This window comes from Lampetra planeri, chromosome 41 (assembly GCF_965212315.1).
Source record: "Lampetra planeri chromosome 41, kcLamPlan1.2.h2, whole genome shotgun sequence".
Classification (NCBI taxonomy): Eukaryota; Metazoa; Chordata; class Hyperoartia; order Petromyzontiformes; family Petromyzontidae; genus Lampetra; species Lampetra planeri.
The window spans coordinates 2,160,949-2,186,798 of record NC_136147.1 but is presented as its reverse complement, the minus strand read 5'-3'; the positions used below and the strand labels follow the sequence as shown (position 1 = coordinate 2,186,798).

At 51.8% G+C, this 25,850-nt stretch overlaps 1 protein-coding gene across 4 annotated transcripts; it reads right to left on the bottom strand.

The window, feature by feature from the left end:
* Positions 1–459: 459 nt before the first annotated feature.
* Positions 460–22,558, bottom strand: LOC144732060 (protein phosphatase Mn(2+)-dependent 1K-like). 4 transcript variants are annotated; one of them, XM_078613294.1, is made up of 10 exons: positions 22,200–22,558; positions 17,614–17,725; positions 16,726–16,856; positions 13,640–13,931; positions 9,298–9,491; positions 8,576–8,676; positions 8,164–8,329; positions 6,497–6,641; positions 5,751–5,885; positions 460–4,769 (listed from the first exon to the last, which is right to left on the bottom strand). In XM_078613294.1, the coding sequence occupies exons 4-10, from the start codon at positions 13,892–13,894 to the stop codon at positions 4,638–4,640; spliced, it is 1,128 nt and encodes a 375-aa protein (XP_078469420.1). In that variant the 5' UTR covers positions 13,895–13,931; positions 16,726–16,856; positions 17,614–17,725; positions 22,200–22,558; the 3' UTR covers positions 460–4,637. The 4 variants fall into 4 exon arrangements, with proteins under 4 accessions (XP_078469420.1, XP_078469419.1, XP_078469418.1 ...); XM_078613293.1 differs by having other exon boundaries at positions 17,614–17,722; XM_078613292.1 differs by lacking the exon at positions 17,614–17,725.
* Between the last annotated feature and the right edge of the window lie 3,292 nt (positions 22,559–25,850).

Below are 25,850 nucleotides of genomic sequence, written 5' to 3'. Positions count from 1 at the left end.
GGAGGGTGGGGAGGAGCTGGTCACCCCGTGGTGCCCTTATAAAACTCAACGTGTAACCTACTCACGCCGGCTTGTGCCCGCCCTCACAGTCGGCCATATTTGCGGAATACACCACGCCGCCGTTGACCCTGGCCATTGACCGAGCAACCCAACGTTCCTACCAGCTCCCTCCGCAGGAATGTGTTTTCTTGGAGGAGGGGGGGGGGGGTGAGTTTTTGCATCATCGTTCCTGCAGACATCCTCTGCACATATCGATCGTGGAACTTCTGATGTGCAGCCACTGCCCAAGCTGAGATCGCCGATTCCTCCAAAACGGGCAGAATCCCACGACACGATTAACCCGGAACGCACCCCGATTCCGTCAAACCTCGGGAGCTCAGCAGGGTGGAGCCTGGAGTGTGCTTTGGATGAGTGTCGACCATGCACAAACATGTTCATTTATCAGTGAGATGGACTCAATTGTATAGATATGAATACTGTACGTGTTTAATGGAAAGTGAGCAAACCATATTGCAACATAACCTACAGCACACTTGAGCAACGCACTCAATGAAGCCACGCGAACATTACAGAACTCGCACAATAACAACCTCCAACAATGCACTACGATCCGGGTTCCAACGCAGTAAAAAAAATCACATGACGTGAATGGGGATAAAACAAAAACCCACAATGCATGCAAATGACACCGTCGTCTTGCATTGTGACGCGACTCGTGTTTAATTCCAGGGCCACCAAAAACGATGCCTTGGACAACCCCACAACAGCAGTCCTCAGTGTATCCAGTTCCGTCTCGCCGAACCGAAAGCACCATCCGACACACGACGCAAAGTCGTCCTCGGCGTCGGTTCTGCAGATGATGACGCGGCGTCTCCAGAGCGTCTCTTCACACGCGTCGAGCGAATTCGCATCACTTCACGTCTCGAAAGGGCACACCAAGTGGCAGCCGTCCCTGTGCGGCACAAGGTGACTCCGGCATCTGGCCTGCGAGCGGGCGAGTTTGCCATTAAGGGGGGCGGGGGGGAGGTCAATGATTGCCGAGTGGTTTTGCTTAGAGGACCCGCAGTGGTAGCCGCCCCTGTGTGGCACAAGCTACAAGTTGGCTCAGCACCTGGCTTGCGAGCGGGCGTTAATCTGCCAGTAGGGGGGGGGGGGCGATGATTCACGAGCTATTTTGCCTAGGGGACCCACGGCCGTAGCTGTCCCTGTGCGGCACAAGCTGGCTCGGCACCTGGCCTGCGAGAGGGCTTTAGTTTGCAGAAGGGAGCAGTAACGACTGCTGCCGCGTGTGCGATCTAAACAGAGTACTGTACAAAATGAAAACAGAGGCAAACTCCCAAGGGCAGCAGCTGGGGCCGTGGTTGTACGAGGTCGCTCAGGTGGCCTCGGGCTGTGCAGTGGCGCTGCCACCGCGCATACCGACACGCGTGCGCCCCCACCACCGCTGGTCATGGATCACGGGTGCGTGCGTGGCGGCTGCCGTGGACACGTGGATCGGCTGAGGCTGACGGAAAGTGGCAGAGGCCACTTGAAGTACAGAGTAGAATTAGCTCCCCTGTGCACGCTCCTCCTTCACTGGGCGAGGGGCGGGGGGAAGCAATTGAACCCCACGCCATGCTCCAGGCCACCGTTGTTATCCAATGAACTATCACGATTTTATTCGCGATTATCACCGATTATTTTTTACATTGTGCCGAGTGTAGCATCCAACCAGTTACTTACAATAATAGGAACCCATTACAAGTAAGCGAGCCTTGAGGAATCCAACCAAATAAATGGGGAAGTTCACCACTCAATGCAGTGCACTTTGCGAGCTTTTAGAATGGAGATGAATCGATGATTTGCACAGCGCATCTCCAGACTTTGTTTCATGTCGAGGCTAAGTCACTGCTGTAAGATTGCAGCCCGATCACTTCCACCAGCATCTGCTCTCCGCTCAGCCGCCCACGAGTGCCACTCGCAGATCGCAACGGCGGCGACATCTGACAAGAGGAAAAGTGCTCCATCTGTTGCTTACAGTAAAAATGTACACGGACACCTATAAAACACGGGTCTACAATGTACATACATCTACATTTCACGTGAATAAATAAACGAGATCAGTACGTACATCAAAATCAAGACTAAGAGTCGGGCAGACACACAGGGATACAAGTTTGTGAACCACTCTGGGGGCCGGTCACAATGGGAGATGATTTACGGTTTCCATTGCAGCAAGGTAATCGTTGTTCAACCGGGCACAGGAACAGCAGGCCCGCAACTTCGCTTCACACTGCCCACAACCGCATCGGGCCAACCTCTTCCGCAGGACAAACCCAGATTGATTCCTCGGTCAGCCCAAGTCTAGCAGAAGTGTGCAACATCCTGCAGTGAAGCCCAACACGGCAACACCCCTTTTCCAGATCTTGGCACAAAGTAAATCCTGCTGCCACCCAAACACAGGCGCTAATTCCTGGGCTGCCCGGGTCACACCCGCACAGGTGGCAACCCTAGGCCTACCACTTAAAACACAGCCTGCAAACAATATTCATCTATAATTACTAACATCCGAGCCACACTAATCGGGAACTAGAGGAGGGAATCTTGTCAACCTAGCAACACTGCGTACCAAATTGTAATGCGCTCAGCCACTTGTGCCACTGCGAGGGCATCTTGCAGTGACTGAGCTGTGTGAACGTGTGGTCGCCCGCCAAACGTATTAAGTCTTAATTGGTTCTCCGTTAAATATTTTCACAGCTGTTAAGAAAACCCGATTGGCCGCGTGTCCCTTGCAGAGGTGCATGGATCTGCAGCCCGGCCTTGACACTACACAGTACGTACAGCGCTGCTGCCGTGCGACTTCCTGCGGCTAATGTACAACGCGGACTACAAAGATGGTCACCGGGCGAGGCCAGCATCGTCAACCGCCACCAAGACGGATATTTACAACAAGGTTCGGCTGCTGCGAGGCGAGCCCACAGAGCCGTACGCCGACGACGCCCGAACGCCACGACGTCACTATTTACATCGTGCACACGCAGCCGGCTCAAGACGGCGTACAACGCGCCAACTATCACGTTACCGTACAAACACATCAGAATATATAAACACTGTACGGTACCGCTTGCGAAGGGTGAACACATTCGGAACTGAACGCGTCCGCTTGTAACGCGAGTGTGGGCCGCCCGTTGAGCGTTTCTTCTCGACGCTCAGCCTAACCCCGTGAAGCCACGCATGAATTAACTGTACGGTTACAGTTTTGTATAATTTGCATATTTAAATGCCACCTATCCGACTCGCAGCTGTGCTTCGGAGTGCTTGTGCGTCGAGGTTGTCAATGTGCTCCGAGGTACAGTGGTTACGTCGGCTCCCGCGGCACACATTCACGGTCGGGACCAGGGGTGGCCAAACCTCCTGGCGCAGCGCCAGTGATGGGCAACCTGCGGCCAGTGGAGCCCCTCGTGGCGGCCTGGTCTCAGCGTGTCTAGGGGCAATGCGTGGGGGTCACGATTAGCGGACAAGCACGATGTCAAGCTCGTGGCCCACGTCTGGGTTGCCCGTCGCTGCCCTACGCCAAACCAACACCTTCAACGGGGCCGGGCGCCACAAGACACGCGTGCACTAGAACATTTCTCTCCAGCGCTAGCAACAGAGACACATCGGGGGTGCGTGCGCCGAGCGGGCCACGTGGCCGGTTCTCTCGCACCGCTGTGGAAATGGAGTTCTTACATTTGGAAATTGGCGGGAGCGCCCCCAGAGTACTTGCATCTGGCTTCGCTGCAAAGGGGCGAGTGACCCGGGCCGCTTCCGCAGATTTTTTCCCGTTTCAATTAAAGTTGCTCCGAGAAGTTTCAACGCGTCTGCGCATACAGTGAGCCGCACTCGCAGCACCCGGAAGCCGCTGTTTCGCCGCCCCCATTCTGCAATGCATTTATTTATTAGGTGAACTGGTAATTGAAAAGAGAACCGTCCCTCAGTGCTGCATCACACACGCCACTTTTGTACAAACTGCCACCACTGACGTAACAGCCGCCCACCTGCCATTGAGGTGACCGTCGCGATTTTGCCAGCTGTTTTACGAGGTCCTATCGAAGAGAAGCATCGTGCCCAACGACCTCCGTGACCGTTGCAAATTTGGCCGGTTTTGATAATTAAATTGGCCAATAATATACGGTTTTCATTCCGTTATCAATCTACTGCTGGAATGAAGGCCTCCCCACACTTTGCCTCTGATGACGGTCATTTGACCATACATCGCCGTGCTGGTTAGTGCGGGCCGGTTGAGATATCGCTCGCCACCGATGTCAGCACTGGCTGGGAATTGAACCCAGATCGCAGAAATCACAGCGCCATGGCTCCGACCCCCGGCTCGTAAAACAAAACAAAAATTAAGCTTCTGTTTGAGAACAAGCAGCAAAATTAAATCAAAACAAGTGCAAGAAAGATTGTGTACTTCCTAAAATGTAAAAAGTGCGACACGTTTGATATTTACACAGAGCACGTACGGGAAAATTGTCCTGTGTTAAAAAAATAACTCGCGGAAACAGACGATATTTTAAAATCTCCGTCGAACGGCGACTTCCCTTCAACGCTACGTGAGCCCTGGGGGGCCGTGGGGGGGGGGGGGGCTGCCGGGTGCCCGGTGCCTGGCGGCGGCGTCACGCCCAGCGCCAGCTGGAGGTGAAGGTGCGCCCCACCGAGTAGCTGTCCTCGGCGCCCTTGTGTTTGCCCCACGCGCCGAACGGCACCACCACGACCGTCGTGTTGTCGTCCGAGCCGTACTGCATGGCCTGCGTCATGCACACCGCCACGGCGGACACGGCGCTGTCACGGCGAGTTGAGGAGCAGCAGCAGCAACATCATCATCATCGTCATAACAGCGGTGAGAGAGCGAATTGTTGTTGATGAAGTGCCTTCCTTTGCGCCGGGGCGGCTCGGAGCGCTTGACACGTGGCAAGTGACTTGCATCGTCACATGTCCTAGGAAACGGTGAAAGCGGTCCCTGTGCGGCCACAGGGCGACTTTTCTGTGGTTGATTACTCGGCCTCTTTAAAAAGGGGGGCCCGCATAACAGACACCCTGCTGACGATATCCATTCACCTCCCATCCAGCGACACGCGTGGAAAGAGAGGTCACACGTTGTCCCCCCCCTTCCACCCCCAACGATATTCATAATATCTGATTAGTTTAGCAATGGCGCATGTCATCTGTAGAGTGATAGATTACATAAACAATGGAACAACTCTCAGGCACGGGGGTCAGGGGCCACCAATCCAGCTGCAGAGAGATGCCAAGCCAGCAGCAGTGTTAAGGTCCCGGGTTCCAAACGGGGTTTTAGCGGCGAATCCCAAAGAACTTCATCCCGACGGTGACGTTTTTCCTGGGTTGGGATTTCTCATCGTTTGCGGATCGCATGAGTGAGATGTTAACTACAGGAGGTCGTGGGTTCAATCCCAACCCCGACGCCTGCTGTATATTTCGAATTTGCATGTCTCTGTCCCCGTGGCCGCGTGTATTTTTCTCGGGGTCCTCCGGTTTTTCCCTCCACATTGATAAAAACGCATTTCAGAGGATTTGGCTGCTATACATTTCCACGCGATGAGCCACTTCGTTGAGCTATCATTTGTGGCCAAGTTGCTTCTAAAAAAGAGCTATACAGCTCAGGGGGCCTTATACCAGGTAAAGTAAAATAACAATAGTTTATGGTTTAAATATTTTTTTTGTTTTTGTTTAGTGTCCGCGCTTCTGGGTGGCCGACGCTCACGCCGTACCTGTTCACCGACCAGCTGGGCAGCCTCGGAGGGCTCATTGCACTGGCTCACGATGTTGCAGATCTCCTGGCTGTTCATGATGACGTTGATGCCGTCTGTCGTCAGCACCAGGAAGCCGTCGTCCCCGTGCTTCAGCTACAGCGGGGGAAAAAAAAGAAAAAAAAGAGTCAATTTTACACGGAGGGCTTCTCGCCAGCCGGGAAACAAAAATAACCACGGACAACCGCGACGGGACGACTCCCGTAGACCGTACGAAGTAGCGTCGCCCGCATCGCCACAAGCCTGCGAGTCACGGCCTACTCCAGTCCTCCAGCTGGAGGTGGCAGCTGCCACAGCGGTTGGAAGGGCGAGCAGCAAACTGGAATTGCAATTCAGAGGTCGCCGATTCCATTCAATCTCCCGGCGCAGCAGGTGAAACAATACTGCAAGTTTCTAAACCCTCTGCATCGCCCCCCCGCCACCACCCCGTCCTCTGTCCACCCAGGAGTACAATGAGTCCTCCACAGAGTCCATAGGCAGGTCGTGTGTGGCAGCCATTCATCATAGCACATTTTACATGCTGTGACAAAGGACCATTGTTTATTGACAAACGTGTCGAATGATTTTTTCCCAGTGTATACGTAGTGCGTGCGGTGTGCCTGCGGTGTGCGTGCGGGGTGCGTGCGGGGTGCGTGCGGGGTGCGTGTGGGGTGCGTGCGGGGTGCGTGCGGGGTGTGCGTGCAGGGTGTGCGTGCGCGTGCGGCGACCATGATGCGGCGCGTGTCCGGCTCGGCCGTGACGCCCACGGCCTTGAGGGCGATGTCGCCGATGCTGCGCGTCATGGCGAGGCGCCCGTTGACGTGCGGCTGGCCCAGGCTCGTCCACGCGATGAAGCCTCCGCACTTCTGGATCCTGCGCCGCCACGGTAACACAAAGCGAGAGGGGAGGAAAGAGCTCTCCCATCCATCCATCCGAGTCCAAGTGATCTCCAGCTGCTCAAATGAACGTTGAACCATTTGTGCTCACCTTCTGTTTACAGCCCTGTAGAGCCAGCGGTGAAAATTGCACAATCCTATGGTGGGGGCGGAGTCTCTCCATAGAACAACCGCTGTCGGTCTTTCGCACAAAGTGGTACTCGTTTTAACAACCCCGGAGGGATGAGGAGCCGATTCGCATTACCTTTCTGCTTCTTCCCTCGCACTGCTCCACTCTAGAATGCCTTCTATCATCGTCTCTTGTCGCAAGCTCTTATCATTCAAAAGCGTGTTACACTCCTGTCTATTACAACTGCAATGGTGCCGTTTATTGCTGGCCACTTGACATCTTGGGTCTTTCGGCCCATGCTCAAAATTGCCAATGTTGTTACTGGTTCAGTTCCCGTGAAGGCCGGGATTGTTGGGTTATTTTTACTCCCCAGCGTAACAGACGGAGCCCGGCTGTCCCGCACACGCGCACACGTTTCATATACACCCATGTGCGTGTGTGTCCGTGTCACAATCTGTCATTTCATTTCCTCTGCTTAGGCGTTCGGCTTGCTTTGTAATGACATCACCGATTTCATACAAACCCTCCGAGCCCAGGACAAACAGCGCACCCAGAGGCCCCAGCCGGATAAACCCGCGCTCTTGATCCAGGAAATGTGGTCTCTGCCCAAAATGAAAACATTTTTCCTCCCAGCTGCCATTTCTCAAAATTGTTATTTCTTGCAGCTTGCACTGTGTCACAGCGCCGGCCCAGCACTGCTGAGAACCTGAGTTCAAATCCAGGAAACCGCCCACGATTAAACCGGGTTCTTACGTGCAGCTAGTTGGAAGTCACAGCTCAGTATGCACAAAAAAAAAACATCGCATTTGGTTTGGTTTCAAGCTTAACCTGGACGCTACAGATCCTGATGTCATTCGAAAACAACAGGCCCGTGTGCTGGCGTCACTGTCCAAATTTTTGGCAAAATCCCAAAAATTACCCGCCAATTACTAAAGTGCGTTTGCAGGTGCAACATCGCCCCCTTACTGTGAAACCGCAGCAGCCTGCGCCTGTCAAACACAGCAACAGTGGCACCTTCCTTCGCGACGGACTTGCTCTACTACAGCAACAGCTAGAAGGAGGGTGGCCGCCAGAGGTCGCAACCGGGTACCCGATACCCGTACCCTACCCGATACCCGACCGGGTACGGGTACGGGTACCCGTTTGCGACCCTGGTGCGGCCGGGTACGGGTACGGGTAGGCCGTGAGTCACCGGTGAGTAACCGTTTGTCACTCATTTCGGGTAGGGTACGGGTAGCGTACGGGTACCCATACCCGGCCGGGTACGGGTAGCCGTTTGCGACCCTGGTGCGGCCGGGTACGGGTAAGGAATCAAAACCCGTTTGCGACCTCTGGTGGCCGCAGACAGGGCGGGAGCAGCAGCGGAGAGATGGGGGGGGGGAAGCGGTACCTCTCCTTCTCGTCACGGCGCTCGGGCGTGTGGTCCTCGGTGAGCTTGCGCGACAACCCGCGTCGGCACAGGATGGCGCGGCTGTCCCCCACGCTGCCCACCACCAGCTCCACGCCGTCGCGCAGCAGCGCCACCGTGGCCGTGGTGCCGCACGGAAGCAGAGCCTCTGTCGCCAGAGTCAATTTCGCACGTGAATTAAAGTAAGAAGATCGTCGTCGACGTCAAATCAGCCACGATCGATCCATTGCTGGGCGAAGGACTCCCCCCCCCCCCCCCCCCCCCAGCTACATCCGTAGATTTGCGACGCAAGGCAACTTTCCGTATAAACGCAGAGATTATTGTTGTTGCTATTCGAATGACTGCGCCCGGAGCCCGTGTGACGAGCGGGGCCCGCGAGGTGGCTCCTCCTCACCGTTGCCGGGCGCACGGGCCGCGAGCGTGAACTCCTCGTTCACCTGCAGGAACGCCCGGCGCAGCACCACCTGCAGGTCCTCCTCCTGCTCCACCAGGTGCCTGCGTCGCGCACACGCGGGCCTCAGCATCGGTCCGCGGTTTGGATCTAACAGGCTGCCCCGGTAAATAACACGGTGTGTATTTTTACAGATATGTGTCGTCTGCTTGGCAATGAGAATTAAAGCGAGAAACATTTTTTTATTTTACCAAGTAAGACCTACTCTTTATCAGAAGAGACCTTGTCTCAAATTAATGCTCAACATAGTGGCTTATCATGTGGAAATCTTTGGCAGCCAAATATTTTAAATGCGTGTTCATACTAAATATAGAGGGAAAAACCGGAGGACCCGGAGGAGAAAAATCCACGCGACCACGGGGAGAACATGCAAACACAAATATACAACAGGTGTGAAGGTCGGGATCCAACCCACGACCTCCTGTATACCAGGCGAGGTAGTTAACATCTGAACGAGTTGGCCAATGCGTGCCGGGCATCCCGATCCAAATTTAGAAAAGTTACACTGCAAATTACTCAATGGTGCTATATACACAGCAGTGACCGCCCCCTACTGCAAGAACTTAGGATTCTAAAGGGGGGAGCAGTCAGCACCAGGGCCCACCCCACCCCGCCCTCCCCAGGATCCGGTGCTGGGTGTGGCGGAGGGGAGCGTTCGTCATTACCGGATGCAGCGCTTCATGTGCGCGCCGCAGAACTCGGCGGCGTAGGCGCCCCCGTGGCCGTCGTACACGGCGAAGTACAGCACCGTGCCGTCTACGGCGCCCACACTCCAGCGGTCCTCGTTGGCCGAGCGCCGGCCTGTCTGGCTCGCAGAGCCTACACGCGCCAGGCTCAGCTGCGGGATCGGCTTGCCGTACTGCACACACACACGCACGAGAGGGGGTTGTTCAAGAATTAACGGGAGGGGCTTTGAGATATTAACCGCCCGGCTCTGCGGGCGAGCCCGCCTGATCCACGCTGAGCTGCGGGATGGGTTAGCCGGGCTGCGCACGGACGAGCGAGGACTAACGAGCTGACGACGTTCTACGGCGGTGCTCCATTGTGAAAAAGCCATCGCGTGGCAAGTTTCCCGCTCCGCCGCGGGAGAGGTCGGGGCTGGCACGGCTTCTCTGTCAAATCTACTCAAGCTCGCGATCCTGGACCCCTTCTGGCCCGTGGGCCCAGAAGTAGTCGCGCTGCCTGCACATTCCATAGCCATGCCATCGAGTGACACCCAGAGGTCAGCGAGCAGGAGGAAGCCCGCGGGGCTAATGGTGGGACGCTGTAAAGAGCAGACTTTGGAGGCCGGCTGTCGACGACACAACATTTGCCGGAGCTCTCTGAAGGAAGAGGTGGCGAGAGGTGTGGTCGTCTTCCACTCCTCTGCCCACGAACATCTACCGAACGGGTCGGGCTTTGGCTCAGCTGTGGTTCAGAACGATTGTCAGCACAGTTCTTTTTTTGGCGTTAACGATAAATCGCATGAAACACCCCGTAAAAAAAAAAACGGTCACCGGTTTGAAAAGTCTCCAGCAACAAGTGTAACGTGTGTACGATTTTAGCTGGGAAACAAAAGTGAGTGGTGTAGTGGTCAGCACACTGGACTTGTAGTCCAGGCATCACCAGTTCTACTCTTTCCTCCAGGCGCGGCAGTTGAAACAATGGGGGAAGAGGTTTCTCAAACCCTCCCGCACCCGCCCCCCACCCCTCCGTCCACCCAGCAGGAGAAAGGGGTACACACCTCGTCGGCAGGTGACGTCGTGGGATAAAGTGTGGGTACGCTCCTACGAACGCCCCCCACTGGAATCGATTGTCGGTTCGTGAGTTCACATAATCGATAACCGATTACAAAAAAACTATTCCGATTATCGTTTAACAAGCCTGGTTGTCAGCCCCGCCATTAGTAGTACCAGACCCAAACGGCAGGAGGAGCTCTGCGTTCCTGCAGCTGATGCTTGGACTCCTTCTCTACGCAGCAAGCAGCTCCTTCCCAACACAATCAACAGCAATAAACTATCAATAAGACGTTCAGCCAATATACAGTACATGTGGCACAGTTTATCCGATATTAGGAAGCCACTGGAGCTAAACTATCTTTGAGAGCTGCTTTTTATGTTTAGTTTGTGTTATCTTTCCCCTCGCAACTCCGATTAGCACGGTCGGCTACGTACGGTGAAAGAAGTTTCAACACGCACACACAGTCACGCTTCAGTCCCACCTGACAATCACATTGCGAAACGCCGAGGGGGAAATCAACCGACTGCATTAACGATGCGCCCATGGCTGATGCAACAAAGAGCTCTCGTTGAGCTGATGAGTGTGCTGCCAAAGCCCCGACAGTAATCGGCAGATGACGGTTCCCTGGCCGGGGGGGGGGGGGTAGAGATATTAAGGCCACGTGGAATAAATGACGGCTGCTCAAGTATAAACATAACCAAGCGGCCTGGAGTGAACAGCAAGCAGAGTGGTTTGTGCTGCTGCTTTGGCAGTGGTGCACAAGCACGAATAACAAACTCGCGCTTCCAGATGCGCTTCTGCGGCCGTCTGGAACGCTCTTCCTTCTGATATTAGGAAGCCAATGGAGCGATACGCTTTTAATCTAGATTGAAAGCTCCTTTCTTTAGAACTGACTTTTGTGTTTAGTTTGTTGTCCTTCCCACACACCTCCAATAAGTACGGTTGGCTACGTACGGTACGAAATAAGTCCAACATATATACAAGTTTGTCGATCAAACGCTGTCGCCTTAAAAGTACAAATATATACAATAGGCGACGTTCGGGCAATGCCCCTTCTTCATAGCAAAGGCCCTCATGCCGCCGTGAATCATGAAAGTAGTTCCACAGGAGGGGGCGATGTTGCTGTGTGCTATCCCAATTGAGTCATTTGCTGTGCATTTTCCATTTTGGCAAATTTGGACCCCGACGCCAGCACACAACGGGCCCTTCTCTTGTCGAATGATGTCACCGGATCTTTAAAGTCCACTATGATGCATGGTATTTACGTTTTCATACACTTGCAGTAATAACCAGGGCGGCCTGACGGATTCGAACTGCAAACCTCTGCGATACCGCCGGGCCACGTCGCCCTGGGTGCCGAAAAGAGTTTCCCCAAACGCCGGGCATCACCGCAGATTTTCCCCATCTACCTTACTCTTCCCTTTATATGCAACTTAACCAGCACCGTGCGCTGCCGTGGCCAGAGATCGGCAATCGCACCGAAAGCAGCGTGACCCGAACCACAGTCGACTCTCAAATCAAGATACCCTGGCGGACAACTCGCCTCCTTCCCATAGCAGTCAATCTGCACAAAAAAATATATTTTTGACTAAACATCCCATCAGCAACAAGTCCTCCTGAAAGTGCATGATATCGGCAGCATGTTGGTTTCGACATTCAATGTCTAATCAGCAAGAGTCATGCTTGCTTGTGCCAATGCCAGTGAACTCTGAAGCAATGTGCGCGTGGTCATTTGGCTGGCAGATTAAACACGCCGACGGGAACACAACCCCCTGCTGGAAATATAAAACGTGGTATTCGGCGGTCGTGTGCGGCTTCTACCCACACGCGGTTTTCCATTCCTCGCTGTGCCGCGTTCGCGGTTCGGTGGCCGATTTCGTCACGGAACAATAAAACAGACCCCACGCACTTCGTGGAAACCACCTGGGCTGGTTTCACGTCAAGGGGGCAGCACGAGTGTGTAAACAAGACGCGTTCATATTGAGGTTACGTGGGCGTACACACCCCCAAGCCCTTGTCAATGCCAGCTCCACCCCCAACACAACATTCATAAGAAAATACAAAGATCCCCGTATAGCCTTAAGACTGTTGGAGCAATGTGCTGTTAGTGAGCACCAACGAATATCAAACATGATACACAAGAAGGCAGTGTAACCAGCACAGTGTAACCAGCACTGCGCCCAGCCACCTTTGTCTCCCCAGTGGGGATGCTTACACACCGCACCAAGTACTCATTCAAGGACCTACAGGAGGCCCAGGATCCATTCAGATATTCGTCACTGATGCTGGCATTGGCTGCGAGTGGGAATTGACCTCAGGTAGCCGGATCCGTAGTGCGGTGCTCTAAACACTGCGCCACCATTCCCCATAACACATGACGCACCTGAGCAGCATGTGACAGCACTTTCCGCCCACATACATCGTACTGCAGATCAAAACACTCTTGAACGGCTTTCTCGAGCTCCCTCTAGTGGAAGCCCTTCCGCCAGCAGTGGCACCAGTAAGCAATTGCAGGGTTGCGCCTTTACATTTTTCTCATCTTTTACATTTTTTAATCAAAGGTCATGCGACTCTGGAATGTCGAGGCTGGGCGGCAGCCGAATGGGCTCCCGTTGCAACCGGTTGTCCCAGATGCCAGCAGCGACAACTGAACCGGTAGATTCCCCTTCACCAACCCACGTTGACCTGCATGGTGAAGTATGGTCAAACGACCCCTGTGACCGACATGACATGGGGAGTGGCAATATAAGATCACAGAGATTGGGAATATACTGGTCCTGACTGCCTTCCTGCTCGTCTCCAAAAGGTGTCATAATTAAAACAGTGTGCTTAACAAATAAAAATTACACATTACAAAGTATCGTTAGTTCTTATTACTTATTGAGTGTGGTGACATGGCCCAGTGGTAGTGTTTGCGCTCGCTGCAAAGGTTCGCGATTCGAATCAGGCAGGCTGCTCTTGTTAATACTGTGAGTAAATACACGCCATCTACTTCACAGTAGACATTAGAGATCCCACACGTGGGTTCGTGTCACAGCGGGACAGTCCAAATTTGGCAAATTAAAAAAATGGCACTGCAAATCACTCACTTGTAGACCATGTGCTGAGTCAGCTTGTGCCACACAGGGACAATTGCCAAGGGGGATGCCCTCCGTATCGTTGAAATGGGAAGCAATGCAAGGTGCTCTGCGTCACGGAGGAGTTTAGACGATGATGATTACTATTATTCCCGATTAATTCGCGACACGGAGGTGACATTAGGTGACGGTGGCGGCGATGCCCACACACCTTGATGCTGGGCGGCAGCATGATGGGCTCCTTCTGTAACCGGTTGTCCCAGATGCCGAAGTTGTCCCACACGGCGGGGCGGTCGTCCCGCTCCGAGCGCGCGCGCCACCGCCGCGCCGCCGCGTGCAGCCAGCAGCGCGCCAGGGGCCCGTCGGGGTTGGGGGCGGCCCGGTGGGGGCGGCCCGCCCCCCGCGAGGCCCCGGTGAGTACTGCGGCGTGCCGGCCCCTGGGCAGCCGCACCAGCAGCGCGGCCATCCCACGGTAGGCGCCGGCGCCGAGTCGGTTCCGAATCCTGCGCGGCAGGGGACAAAATAGACAACAAAAGCCTTCCCCTCCGAGTCAAAGGGCTCTTTTTCGGGAGGGTCCTGCCAAGTTTTCACAGTAGGGGGCAACATTGTTAGGTGTTATTTTGTGTTTCTCAATTCAGTAATTTGTGGTTTAATTAAAAAAATAGGTTCGGGTTGCTATAAAGACAGAGTCACCGCAGCTAACTATGCACGGCTGTCTAAATGTGACTGTAACCCGGCGACCGTAAACACACTGGAGCGCCGCACGCAGCGCGGGACTGCGGGGCCTGTAACCGGAGCGCCACCCCCCACCGCCGCAAGTCCCACGTGCCGTCACTCGGATTCCGCAAGCCAAAACGTGACGTGTGGTGGTGCCAGAGGCATACACGGAGGTCGCATTCACGAGCAGTCATCGGCCCCCCGGCGCTGACTCAACGTTACGTGCGGATCTGAGCAAACAGCGGCGAGAGAGGTGCATTGGGGACACAGAGAGACAAACAGAGACGTGGGCAGAAAGACACAGAGCCGGAGAGGGAACGAGAGACAGAGAGACGTAAATACATAGATGAGAGAGACATGGAGAGAGAGAGAGATGGTGAGAGACACGGGGAGGCAGAGCTGGAGAGAGAGAGAGACATACACATTGTGACATGGAGAGAGACAGACGTGAGAATGGACACTAAATGGCCACATGCGGAGGGCCCCCTGAACAGAACAGGGGTGAGATACTCTGAAAGACGAGGAGAGACACAAACATATCTCGAGACACCGAGACGCACGCAGACAGGGGTCGGGACAGTGACGTGCGTCATCAATACGGCGCCCGTCACGGCCGGGTGACCAGGCGAGAGTGACGCAGACACGAGCGGTTGACATTACCTACAGCGGCAGTGCCTGGCCCTTCACATCATCAACAGTGCTGAAGCACGGAAGGTCACGGGTGGGACACATCAATGGATATAATTTCGCCACCGATGCTTTGACACGAACGCAGGATTGCTCAACGCTGGCTCGAATGTGGCCCAGTAATGTGCTACCCACTGTGGGGGATACTCAGAGTGGCTGCATTCGTCAAAATGGGTATAACACGGTGGTCCCAAACTTTTGGGTATCGTGCTCCCACACCGTCCACCTCACCCAATCATCAAGACCACCTGGCACCACGCCCCCACAGCCACCTTTCCCTGCCCCATTCATGGGCAAGTGTGCAAGTCACCACGTGATCCACACGCATCTCGCTCGTTGCGCGTGACGTTAGCGGCGCAGTTCGGATTCTGCAGTGGAAAAACAACCTGGCGCCTCCAGGCTTAGCGGTGGAAAACCAGCCATCGGGAGCGTTTCGCTGCAACGCGGGCACTGCCGCTCTCCTCGCGCATGTCGGAAACTTGTCGCGCCCGTCAATCTCGCCTCAGCCTGCACCCCCCGCTGATTGAGAACCACTGGTAACACATTCCTTCGGAGTGGGCAGGTAGGAACTTGGTTGGACAGCGCATTCGTGCGATCCGTGTCACGCGGCGCAAGCTGCGTGAGGCGGCGCGTCACGTGGTGCCGAGCCCGCCGGAAGCGCTCTATGAAATACAAATCGAGGGCGTGGCTATGCCCGACAGACAGACAAACAAATAATCCCTGGTGGGCAGTGTGGAACTGTTGTTCCTACCTGTATAACACAACAGAGTAACGGGGTGATGTTGCTGCGACGGGTATCCAAAGTGAGCAATACGCAGGTAACTCTTTGGGCATGGGGATGTTTTTGGCCATTACCAGCTAAATTGTGTTTTTTATTTAGCTATGGGAGGAAAATGGAAAAATTGGAGGAAACCCATGCAGAGAAGGAGAGCATACCAACTCTACACACTCACTCACTGTAGTACAGGAGGTGAACAGACAAACTTCACACAGAAAAGGTACCAAAGTTAAGAATCAAACCCAGGCCACATCTTGCTGCGAGCCATGACTGGTGGCTGCTACTAATAGCACACATGGCGTACAAGTCCATGCGGTAAGGGCACATAGGGTCCAGTGGTAGAACACACGAGGGTGTGTGTCCCACGTTCAGGTTTGACCAATCAGGGGCCAAGCGATATATAAATATAACCAACGCAATGTGTGTGGGTCAGATCACTGCCTGTTTCCATTCTACGAAGGGGGGGGCACAGGACATACCCCGGGAGAACACGTAACGAGGAGAACTGAGAGCTGCTATTATTGTAAAGGCCGTTAGTTGTTTCCTAACGACCAAGTGGGATAAACAAATAAGGGCCAGAAAGAAAAACACACACAGAGGTACATTCCAGACACAGGACGAAGTCAAAGTCACTTCCTGTTCACGTGAGCATTGCCTTCATTCTCATCGCACGGGGCGAGTCGATCCATAGGACCACCACTGTTGACTTCCCCACAGAGTGGTACTCATTTAAATCGACTCGTGGAGGGACGATGGGCCGAGTCAATCTCCCAACCAGAATTTGAACTCGCAACCTATTTTTGAAAGCGAGTCGCTTGCTCAAGTGCCGTGCCACCCGATGTATTCTCGTTTTCTGTAAAAAAAAAAAGAATGCGAGTGCCCCGAGATGCGTGTAAGAAATCTCGAATGTAAACTCACACGCGCACTGCCGGTCTGCGCAGGAGGGAACCGCTCCGGACGGGTCAATGCCGAGTTAAACAACCGTGTTGTTGCGCAACCCGAGCACCCCGTGACTTCATCGCCACATAGCGAGACGCGCGATCGCATAACGAGAGTGCGACCGCACGGCGAGACACGTGATAGCACTCGCGGCAGCGTCGCCACCTTCGTTGTACCTGAACGGTGACGTACGCCGCCGGGGAGCTGAGAGGTGTGTGCGTGTGTAGGTGGGGCAAGGGCAACAATGTCCAACAGCAGGGCGAGCTGCTCAAGGCTTGCCCCCTCGTCGTCCCGATAGTTATCTGGGCTGCGGGGGGAGAGGAAAATGATACACGGTGAAATATCGACCCGTTACATCCAGTCGTTCGGTCTAGCGCAAACGGGTTTGCCCCGGAGAAGTTCACGCTTGACGAGCCCGGGGTGTATAATAGTCGCAAGCAGGTTACGCAATCCCAACGTCGGGTGTGACGGCTCTTACAAGCAAGGGTACTGCGAGTCTCAGTGGGGTCAAGCTTGATGGTCAAGGCAAAGCGATGTACCGCTCAAATGAGCGTTGAGGCATTGGTGCTCATCTTCTGTTTGCAATCCAGAGCCAATGGTGGAAATGCCACATTCCTTTGGCAGAGGTGAATCTCTTTGTACAACAACCACTGCCGACCTCCCCACAAGGTGGTAATCATTTGATTGACCCAAGGTACGATTGAGTGAGTCGACCCCCAAACCCGAAATTGAACCCGTAAACTACAATTCCTGCTAGGCCACCTGGCCACTCTCTATTGATGGGGATAGGGGGAAATTAACCAGTTGGGCCTCAGCTTGTGAGGACTTGGGAGTTGGTGGTGAGGTTGGCCAGTCACCACCACAGGGCAACATCGCCATAAACACCGCATTCTCTGAGTTATGAAACACTCCGGAAGGAAAGACGCACCCCCGAACAAGAGTTATAAATATCTGGTTACACATGCACGCCTACTTCATAGAGCACATGCAGGGAAAAAGTGGGTCTTATTAAGCAGAGTGACTGTGGTATGAGCCACGAGTCTTGCTCTGCACTGTTATTGTACCTATATATAGCAGCAGTGCCAGCTTTACATCCTCGTGTGTAGTCTCGTGGCTCGGCACGGCTTGCTGAACGAGCGCCCGTTCACAGTTACAGCCGAAGCGAACGTCTCTCTGCTGAGCAAACGCACAGTGTTCATCTCTGTTCGTGGTCATGAGCCAGAGCTGCAAATTCCAATTTCCCATCATGGGGCCAGTGTATCCACTGGCCTGTCCACATTTCGCCACCCACAGAATGGTCCCGTATTGTCTCGATTATCAGACGTGCCATTTCCCCGCCGTGTATTTTAAAGCAATGGTTGGGGGAACGTCTTGTAATCCATTAAATGTGTGCACGTGGGACCAGGTTAGTAGAACTCTACTGACACAGGGCTCGAGGTTGGGATCTTCATTAAATCCGGAGAATGTGGAATTTATTTTATAAATCCCAGTGCTTTGCAGGCTCATTCATACCCCAACAAGGAATTTCACCTGGTCCCCAGCTGGTTGGATGAAGGTGAATGCTAAGTAAAAAGGATAAATGGAGTGACCAAATTGACCTTTCTATAATAGGACAGCACTATCACTGTTATTGAGCAATCGAGGAATGTCTGGGAGTGCATCTCTTCAGCAGCATACGTTCACTCAAACTCTGGACCGGTTTTGACATTGTGTCTCATCAGCAGTCAGGCTTGTTTTGAATCAATGCTGGTGAACTGCCAGATTGTTATAGGCAAGGATGCGTTCTGTTAGATAGGCGTCCTGGTTTGACACTTGAATGACGAAACTGGTCCAGAGTTACCACGTAAAACCAATGTTGTCGAATTAGACACTCACAGAAGGCTGCGTGGGGTGATATGTGGAATAGAATGTTTCTTTTATGCGGACAAATATAAAAAAGAGCTGTAATGTCTGTTTATCTGCTGCTTTTTTACATTCTCCACAGGAACGCTTGTCGATACTTGTTTTTAATTGATGAGTGTGGGTTAATGTGCTTTTTTCCCCCTGTAATTATTTTATCTTTGCTTTGTAAATCTTTAGTCGATGTTTTTTTTGGCAGCCTACTACCTGGGATGATTATCTGTTCCCATATTTGCACTGCGTAAAACATTAGCGGGATTTTCAGACAGCCAAGAGCACAGAAGGGAAAGATAGACCTATTGACATGACCTCTGTAACAAATCACTCGGAACGTGCCCGGAATGTGCCCGCTAAGCAGGCTGGAGCCTGGTGAGTACTTGGCCCGTCACCATCTGGCCTTGCCAAGTGTTGTAGGCGTGTGGCTGAGATGTGGGCCAGGAGATGGGATTTTCTGATTCCTCCCACACGAAGCAAACAAGGAATTTGCCAAACCCTCCAATGCAGCAGGACACCCCTTGAGCCTTGAGACTCGGTGAGGCTTTGGTGGACAAAAAATAAATCACCGGCATTATTCATATTATTATTATTGATATTATTATTCAATGTGGCGAGCGTTCCTGTGTCACAGTGAAGAAACAAAGTAATCTAACAACGAGGTTAGATCTAACAACAAAAAGCTATAAATGGAGGTTAGGAGATGTTGTGGCTAGGGGCCATTCATTTAGTACGTACGCATGGAGGGGGGAGGGGGGGTTAACCCAAATGCATACGCTTGCGTCTGGGGGGTCTACTGACAATGTACGTACGCATAGGAAACGGGGGGAAGGGGCGGTGAAGCCTCGATAATAATAATAATTTGTCTACATTGGCCTTGAAATGAGCCACAGTTCAGTTTCTTCAGTTGTCAGACAAGTACTACCGGGAGAAGTAGGCCTGTGGGAGAGGTGTCACTTGTATGCCACCGTGCCCCTGACTGCAGCTATCACGCTGCTGTGCTTCGGCCTGACATTGCGCGTGTTGACGAAATTCCTATAATGCGTCACCTGTTCGACTGGGTTCAGTCGGCGTTTGAACCTAGCGGACATGAGACAAACGTTTTAATGGTAGGCAACTTAATTCTTTAATGCAGCCGGCGGTGGACTATTTTCGTAAACACGTTAATATTATTAATCCTTAATCGTTTCTGCATGGATTAAATATAGGATTCTGGGGGGGGTCAAGCGTATGTACGCAGGTGGGGGGGGGGGGGTGTAAAAAGTACGCGTGCGTACAGGGAGGGGGAGAGGGGTCAAGTTGACAGATTTTTGCGTACCTACTACATGGATGGCCCCTTTTGAAGGTTTTCACCTGCTACCCAAACCGTGTGTTGCCAACTCACAGCTTATGGCCATCAATTGTGCCGGCCAGTTTGCCATTATTGCTTATCATCTTCCTTCCTTCACCATGCTTTCTAGATTGTTGCACAGTGACAAGATTAATTATCAGTGGTGAAAGCATAAACGTAGACGTATGAAACCTATTCGCTCCGCAGATAACGTTCACCGCTACTCACACACACGCTCGTACAAACCCTCATACCCTTTCACTCTGACACTCACGGTCACTTCCCCTCTGTGGAAATAGTGTAGCATCGGGATAGGAACCGTTCTGCACAGTGCCGGAAGACTTGTCTGTTGTCGTCAGAAGTGCCATCATACACCGGCCCACACTGACCACCGGTTTATCACAGAGTGGCACAGACATCGAGTGTGCAGGTCGTGCAACTGCACCAGTTGCAGAGGCTGGAGGGTCCCAGGTGCCGTGCTACGAAGAACCCATACCCGGGAAGGCGGACAGAAAGGCAGGACCCCTATTTTATGGCTTGCACCAGGGCCCATGCCAACCACTCCTCCACAGCACGCCACCGGTATGACGGTAGCATAAAGCTATTAACACATGCCCGAGACGAGGACGGAGTTGACAGGCAGCAAGAACCAGTTTAACAAAATCAAACACAAAACGAAACTGGCTGACAATGCAATATTGGCAAACTGGCTGCCAAAATTGATGACATAAGCTGTCATGGCAAGTTGGCAGCACAAAAGTTGGGTTCCAGGATAACAGTCATAGCCACAAAATGAGAACCAATTTCATGACGATTAGCGCTGAAGTTACAGCTGCCCAAATTGTCCGCTCCCCGCAAATAACAATATCCATTTGCTCCATCTAGAAGCAGCTTCTTTTCTCCTGCATTATTATGATCGTTTCCCCAGGAAAGCAAGACGGGTTGACAGAAAGGTCCTGCATTGCGGTGTCTGGCACGACTTCTGTTCATGTTAATCAGGTGAAAACACATGCGGCAGAGAGGAAGCACGTTACACATTGAGAGCTGTATATGAGGAAACTGCCCAGCCTAACAAAATATTGGAATGAATTAACACCCAGCCCAATCCACACACACACACGTTCATCATCGCACACTACACCCAAGGCTTACGGATGGGAGTCGGCCCTTCCTGCCGTTTGTGGGCATCAAGTGCACTTTTGCGTGCTGTTAAATCTATTAGTTTCCAGCCTGCGCACATTCTCCTGTTGCTGCGATGGGTTTCAAGTGATAATGTGTTAACCCAATTAGTGACAAATATACTCGCCATCAAATTGGCTTAAGGATTGCAAAGTTTACAGTGCCGATGAGTGGATGAAAGTTACGACTACAATAAATCAATAAATAAATCAACACATCAATTAACGCTGCAGGGCAGGAGGAGCAAAGAGAGGGATATGGAGGGTGATTGCTGGTGGAATGGAGAGGGCTGAGTGTACTGCAGAGAGTAGAGCACGAGTGGGAGACACGGGGGGAGATCAGAGAGAAGATGATGACGTTAGCAGAGTGGAGTCGAATCCGAAAACCAGACAGGAACGGAAAGATATCGTTTGGTCCGCCTCCTCGGGGTCGTGTGAATTCAAGTCGTGGGTCGGCTACGGCCGGTGGACATGAGATTTCCCACTCCTGGAATAGGGGAGAGTGGAGAGAGCGGGCTGAGTGGAGAGGATGAGTGTAGGAAGACATGGCAGGCAGCGTGGGTCTGTGTTTACATGCGCACGCATGAATGGCCACGGTGTGTGGATCGCCCCCCGCCCTCTCTGTGGGCAGCTGTTGAACGCAGCACCCGTCAACACACGCGCTCATCACGGCGCTGTTGCGATTCCACACGCAGGTTAGAGGCACATGGCACCGACCACCCATCACGGTGCCCCCTACCATGTGTCACTGCGACACGTGTGTACTTTGCGCTCACACGCAATGTGCCGTAATAAACCCACGGGGCGCGTTGGGAGCTGCATTGTCGCACACCGTACAGTGCGCGCAAAATATCAACACGACGATATTTTAATATTCGGTGCAATTAAGTCATCGCGAATGCCTTCTGTTGTCGTCGCGAGCAACGCTTGCTAAATCGTACGTAAACGCTGGCATAGCAAATGTGTGTACACGCATGTCGCACGCCGTGTATCGTACATGCATGACGGCGTAGACGTACTGTATACATAACACATGCACTGTACATTATATCCAGACATTAACAGACCTCGCCTCTAAGTTAAACATTTAGGTTATGTTGGCTCGGTACAAGTTACACACACTAAACAAAACTCAACACATTCGTCAATAACGCCACCGTCGCCTAAGACGTTCTGCGCACGGATGAAGGCAAAGCAACGCCCTGTGAAAATGGGTCCGGTCCGAAACGTCGACTTTTCTATACCTTACCCTTAATCCATTCCCGGAGCGCGCTTTAAAACTCGGGTCAGCTTGCCTTCTACTTTCAACTCTTCAGCAGCACACCAATTCAAATAAATATCCTTCCCCGGAGCGCCTCACGCACCACGCTTATCGCATTAAACTCCCAAACTTTGAAGAGGTGAGGAGGGGGCGGGAAACCACCCACCCCAGCACAATGTTTGCGTGGTGCATTCGCTCGAGGCTATTGCGACGTAGCTGTCACCTGTAATGAACGTAACCCTTAAGAGAGACGATAATGTGTACGTTTAACGGAGCCGCGTGCAGTTGCAGCACCAACAACGACCCTCCTCCTCGCGCGTCGGCGAGGTCTGATCGCTGCTCCCCAACGCCCGCCGCCCTTATATGGGCCTCACGTGACTCCCGTCGTGACGTCATCGGGAGCTTTGGCACACCACGTGGCGGTCGAGATCCCGCTGTGATTGGACGGGGAAGGAACGAGCCCCCTTGCCCTCCCCCTTTTGTAGACGCCCCTCGACGTTTCAATTCCCCTGACCTCTTTGGACTCGTCACCGCGACGATGAGAGTGGTACGTGCGTGCAATTGTTATTAGGGGCCGTCCATAAATGACGTCACGCGATTTTGGACAATTTTTGACCCAACCCCCTCGTCACACGGCGTCACAAAAAATCAGACCCCCCCTCAAATATGACGTCACAAAGCTCTGCCCCCCCCCCCCAACCATATTTCCATTTTGAAAATAAAACATGCTTCAAATCGCTTTAAACTATTGTCATTGTAGTGCGTATTTAATGTGGCGCTGCACTCTGATGTTGTAGGAGAAAACATTTATTAAAAAGTCTATTTAATTAAGTAGAACGTGTTGCCTATATTTATTTAAGTTGCGCATTTTGATGTGGCGTCACATTTCTCACCCCCCCCCCCCTCGTCACAACATCGTCACAAATGTCTGACCCACCCCCCCCTAGGTGCGTGACGTCCTACAACATCAGAGTGCAGCGCCACATTAAATATGCACGACAATGACAATAGTTTAAAGCGATTTGAAGCATTTTTATTTGGGGGGGGGGGGCAAAGCTTTGTGACGTCACATTTGAGGGGGGGGGGTCTGACTTTTTGTGACGCCGTGTGACGAGGGGGGGTTCAAAAATTATCCAAAATCGCGTGACGTCATTTATGGACGGCCCCTTACTTGCTGGCGTCCAATGTCAAGCACTCCATAGAGAGGGAGGCTCTTCGAGAGCTCCCTGGCGTGGGAAAGTAACATCAGAATCATAATATTTATTTATACTGCAGGAGGAATCCGATGAGCTGTTAAGCTCTTTTTCACAGACGTTCCAGTCGGGGTGGGTCAGAACGTTGCAGCAAACGATACAAAAAAAATCGATAGGAGTGCAAAGTATAGCAACGGTAAATAATCAATAAAAAAAACTAAACATTTTTTTACATAAATTTGATTTAAAGCTTTCGTGACTGCAGGGATTTATATTCTTGGTTATTTCGGTAAAGTCACGTAGAAGGGAAATAATAAAATATAAAAAACACACCTGATGATGATTGCTTGTGTTGCAATCGAAGCGTCGTGATAATTGTATTATTTATTTGTATTATTTTATTATTTTCCTTCTACGTGACTTTACCAAAAGAACCAAGAATATAATTTTCATACTCTTTAGTTCTTTCGGTAAAGTCACGTAGTTAGAAAAAATAATAGATCACGACGTTTCGATCGCAACACAAGCAATCGTCATCAGGTGGGACAACCAAGGTGGTTTCTACCTAGGTGACTTTACCGAAAGAACCAAAGAGTATAGATTTTTGCAGTCACGAAAGCTTCATATCAATAAATAATTTCCACTCATTCCAGATTTGAATTTCCACTCCTACACGCGCCGGCTGCCGTTGGCCGTTACCCTGGCAACAGTGGGCGTGGCCACCAAATGGCGACGTCCTGCCGCTCTGTGATTGGACGGCGTCGTACGGAGCAGGGCCATGAGGTTTAAAGGGGGGCGGGCCTTAGCTTTGGGTGTGTGGGAGGGGTGGAGGGATTGGGAAGTGACGTAACCCCCCGGTATACAGGGACTCCTCTACTTACGAACGAGTTCGGTTCCAGAGGTCTGTTCGTAAGTCGATGTGTTCGTAAGTCCCAACTTTACTCCTGTCGATTTCAAACACGTTGTACGGCGTGTACACGAAACACGTTGAATGGCTTTAAAAGCTGTATCATCTACTACGGATGTAGATGTCACTGGTTTTTCAAGTTCTGCAGATGAAGATGCCACTGGTTCTTCACCTTCTGCAGATGTAGATGCCACTGGTTCTTCACGTTCTGCAGATGTAGATGCCATTTGTTCTTCATGTTCTGCAGATGTAGATCTATTGCGTGGCGGTTGAACTTACGACTATCGGTCTGAACGGGCAACTGGCCATACGGACAGGTTTGTTCGTATCTCTGAAAGTTCGTAAGTTGAATGTTCGTAAGTAGAGGAGTCCCTGTATCCATAATCCGTTTCTTAACAAACCTCAGGTATTTCCATAAAGACCTCCAGTCCACCAGATTTTCAGCTTATCATGTAATTTATATTGATTCATATGTATATTTAAAAACAAACAATAAAACACACCTGATGATGCTTGCTTATGTTGCAGTCGAAACGTCGTGAGAATTTAATTGTTTAATATTTTTATTATTTTATTATTTCCCTTCTACGTGACTTTACCGAAAGAACCAAGAATATTAATCCCTGCAGTCACGAAAGCTTTAAATCAAAATAAAACACACCATTGAAAAAGCACTGAATATCGCAAGCTAATTCTGGAATGCCCATTCCATGTTGAAAAGTAAACATGGAACGTTGGCACAACATTGGAACGTTCCATGTTTACTGGAGACGTAATTACTGTACAGTGCCAAACTGGGATCCCACAAAAAAAACCTCTTATGTTGCGCACTCGTTTCAGTGCAAAGCACTTATTCTGTACATTGTGTGTGCGTGTGGTGTGGAGTTTACCGATGTCGGTGCAAAAGGTGCCCTCTGCATACCTGTTAACTCCTTCTCACTGCCTACCTTATTACAGACCAATTCAGACCTTATTGGTCACCCCGTGCCATTATAAATCTCAACATTCATCCTACAAAAGTCCCATCACAAGGGAAAACACAAACAGATACAAACACATTTTTTGCCCGTATTGAAACGGCTGTACGCCGTATGGACCTCAACACTCAATTTCCCTGTACAAGAATACGGGGCTAAACCGTATGGGTTCACAGCTATGTATTTATATGCTTGGTTCTTTCGGTAAAGTCACATAGAAGGGAAATAACAAAAAAAATTATCACAGCGTTTCGATTGCAACACAAGCAATCATCAGTTGTGAAACATACAGCAATAATTAAAAAAAGCTATTTATTTGTGTGTATGTCGATGAAACTTAATTCTAGATTTGAAGCTTTCGTGACTGCAAGGATTCATACTCTGGTTTTTTCGGTCAAGTCACGTAGGTATAAAATAAAATAAATGAAAACTACATTAAATCACGACGTTTCGGAGGCAACACAAGCTTCCGTCTTCAGGTGGAACCGTTACAGCCAAAGTCGCTGTAGTAAGTTACCTCCGAAACGTCGTGATTTATTAATTTAGTTGTTTTCATTTGTGT

Excerpts from the sequence above, each read along its gene's own strand:
- LOC144732060 (XM_078613294.1), bottom strand. The coding sequence starts at position 13,894 with ATGGCCGCGCTGCTGGTGCGGCTGCCCAGGGGCCGGCACGCCGCAGTA. Across the intron at positions 8,677-9,297 it reads CACATGAAGCGCTGCATCCG|GCACCTGGTGGAGCAGGAGG; the intron begins GTAATGACGAAC and ends TGCGCGACGCAG. Across the intron at positions 5,886-6,496 it reads CGGACACGCGCCGCATCATG|CTGAAGCACGGGGACGACGG; the intron begins GTCGCCGCACGC and ends CCCCCGCTGTAG.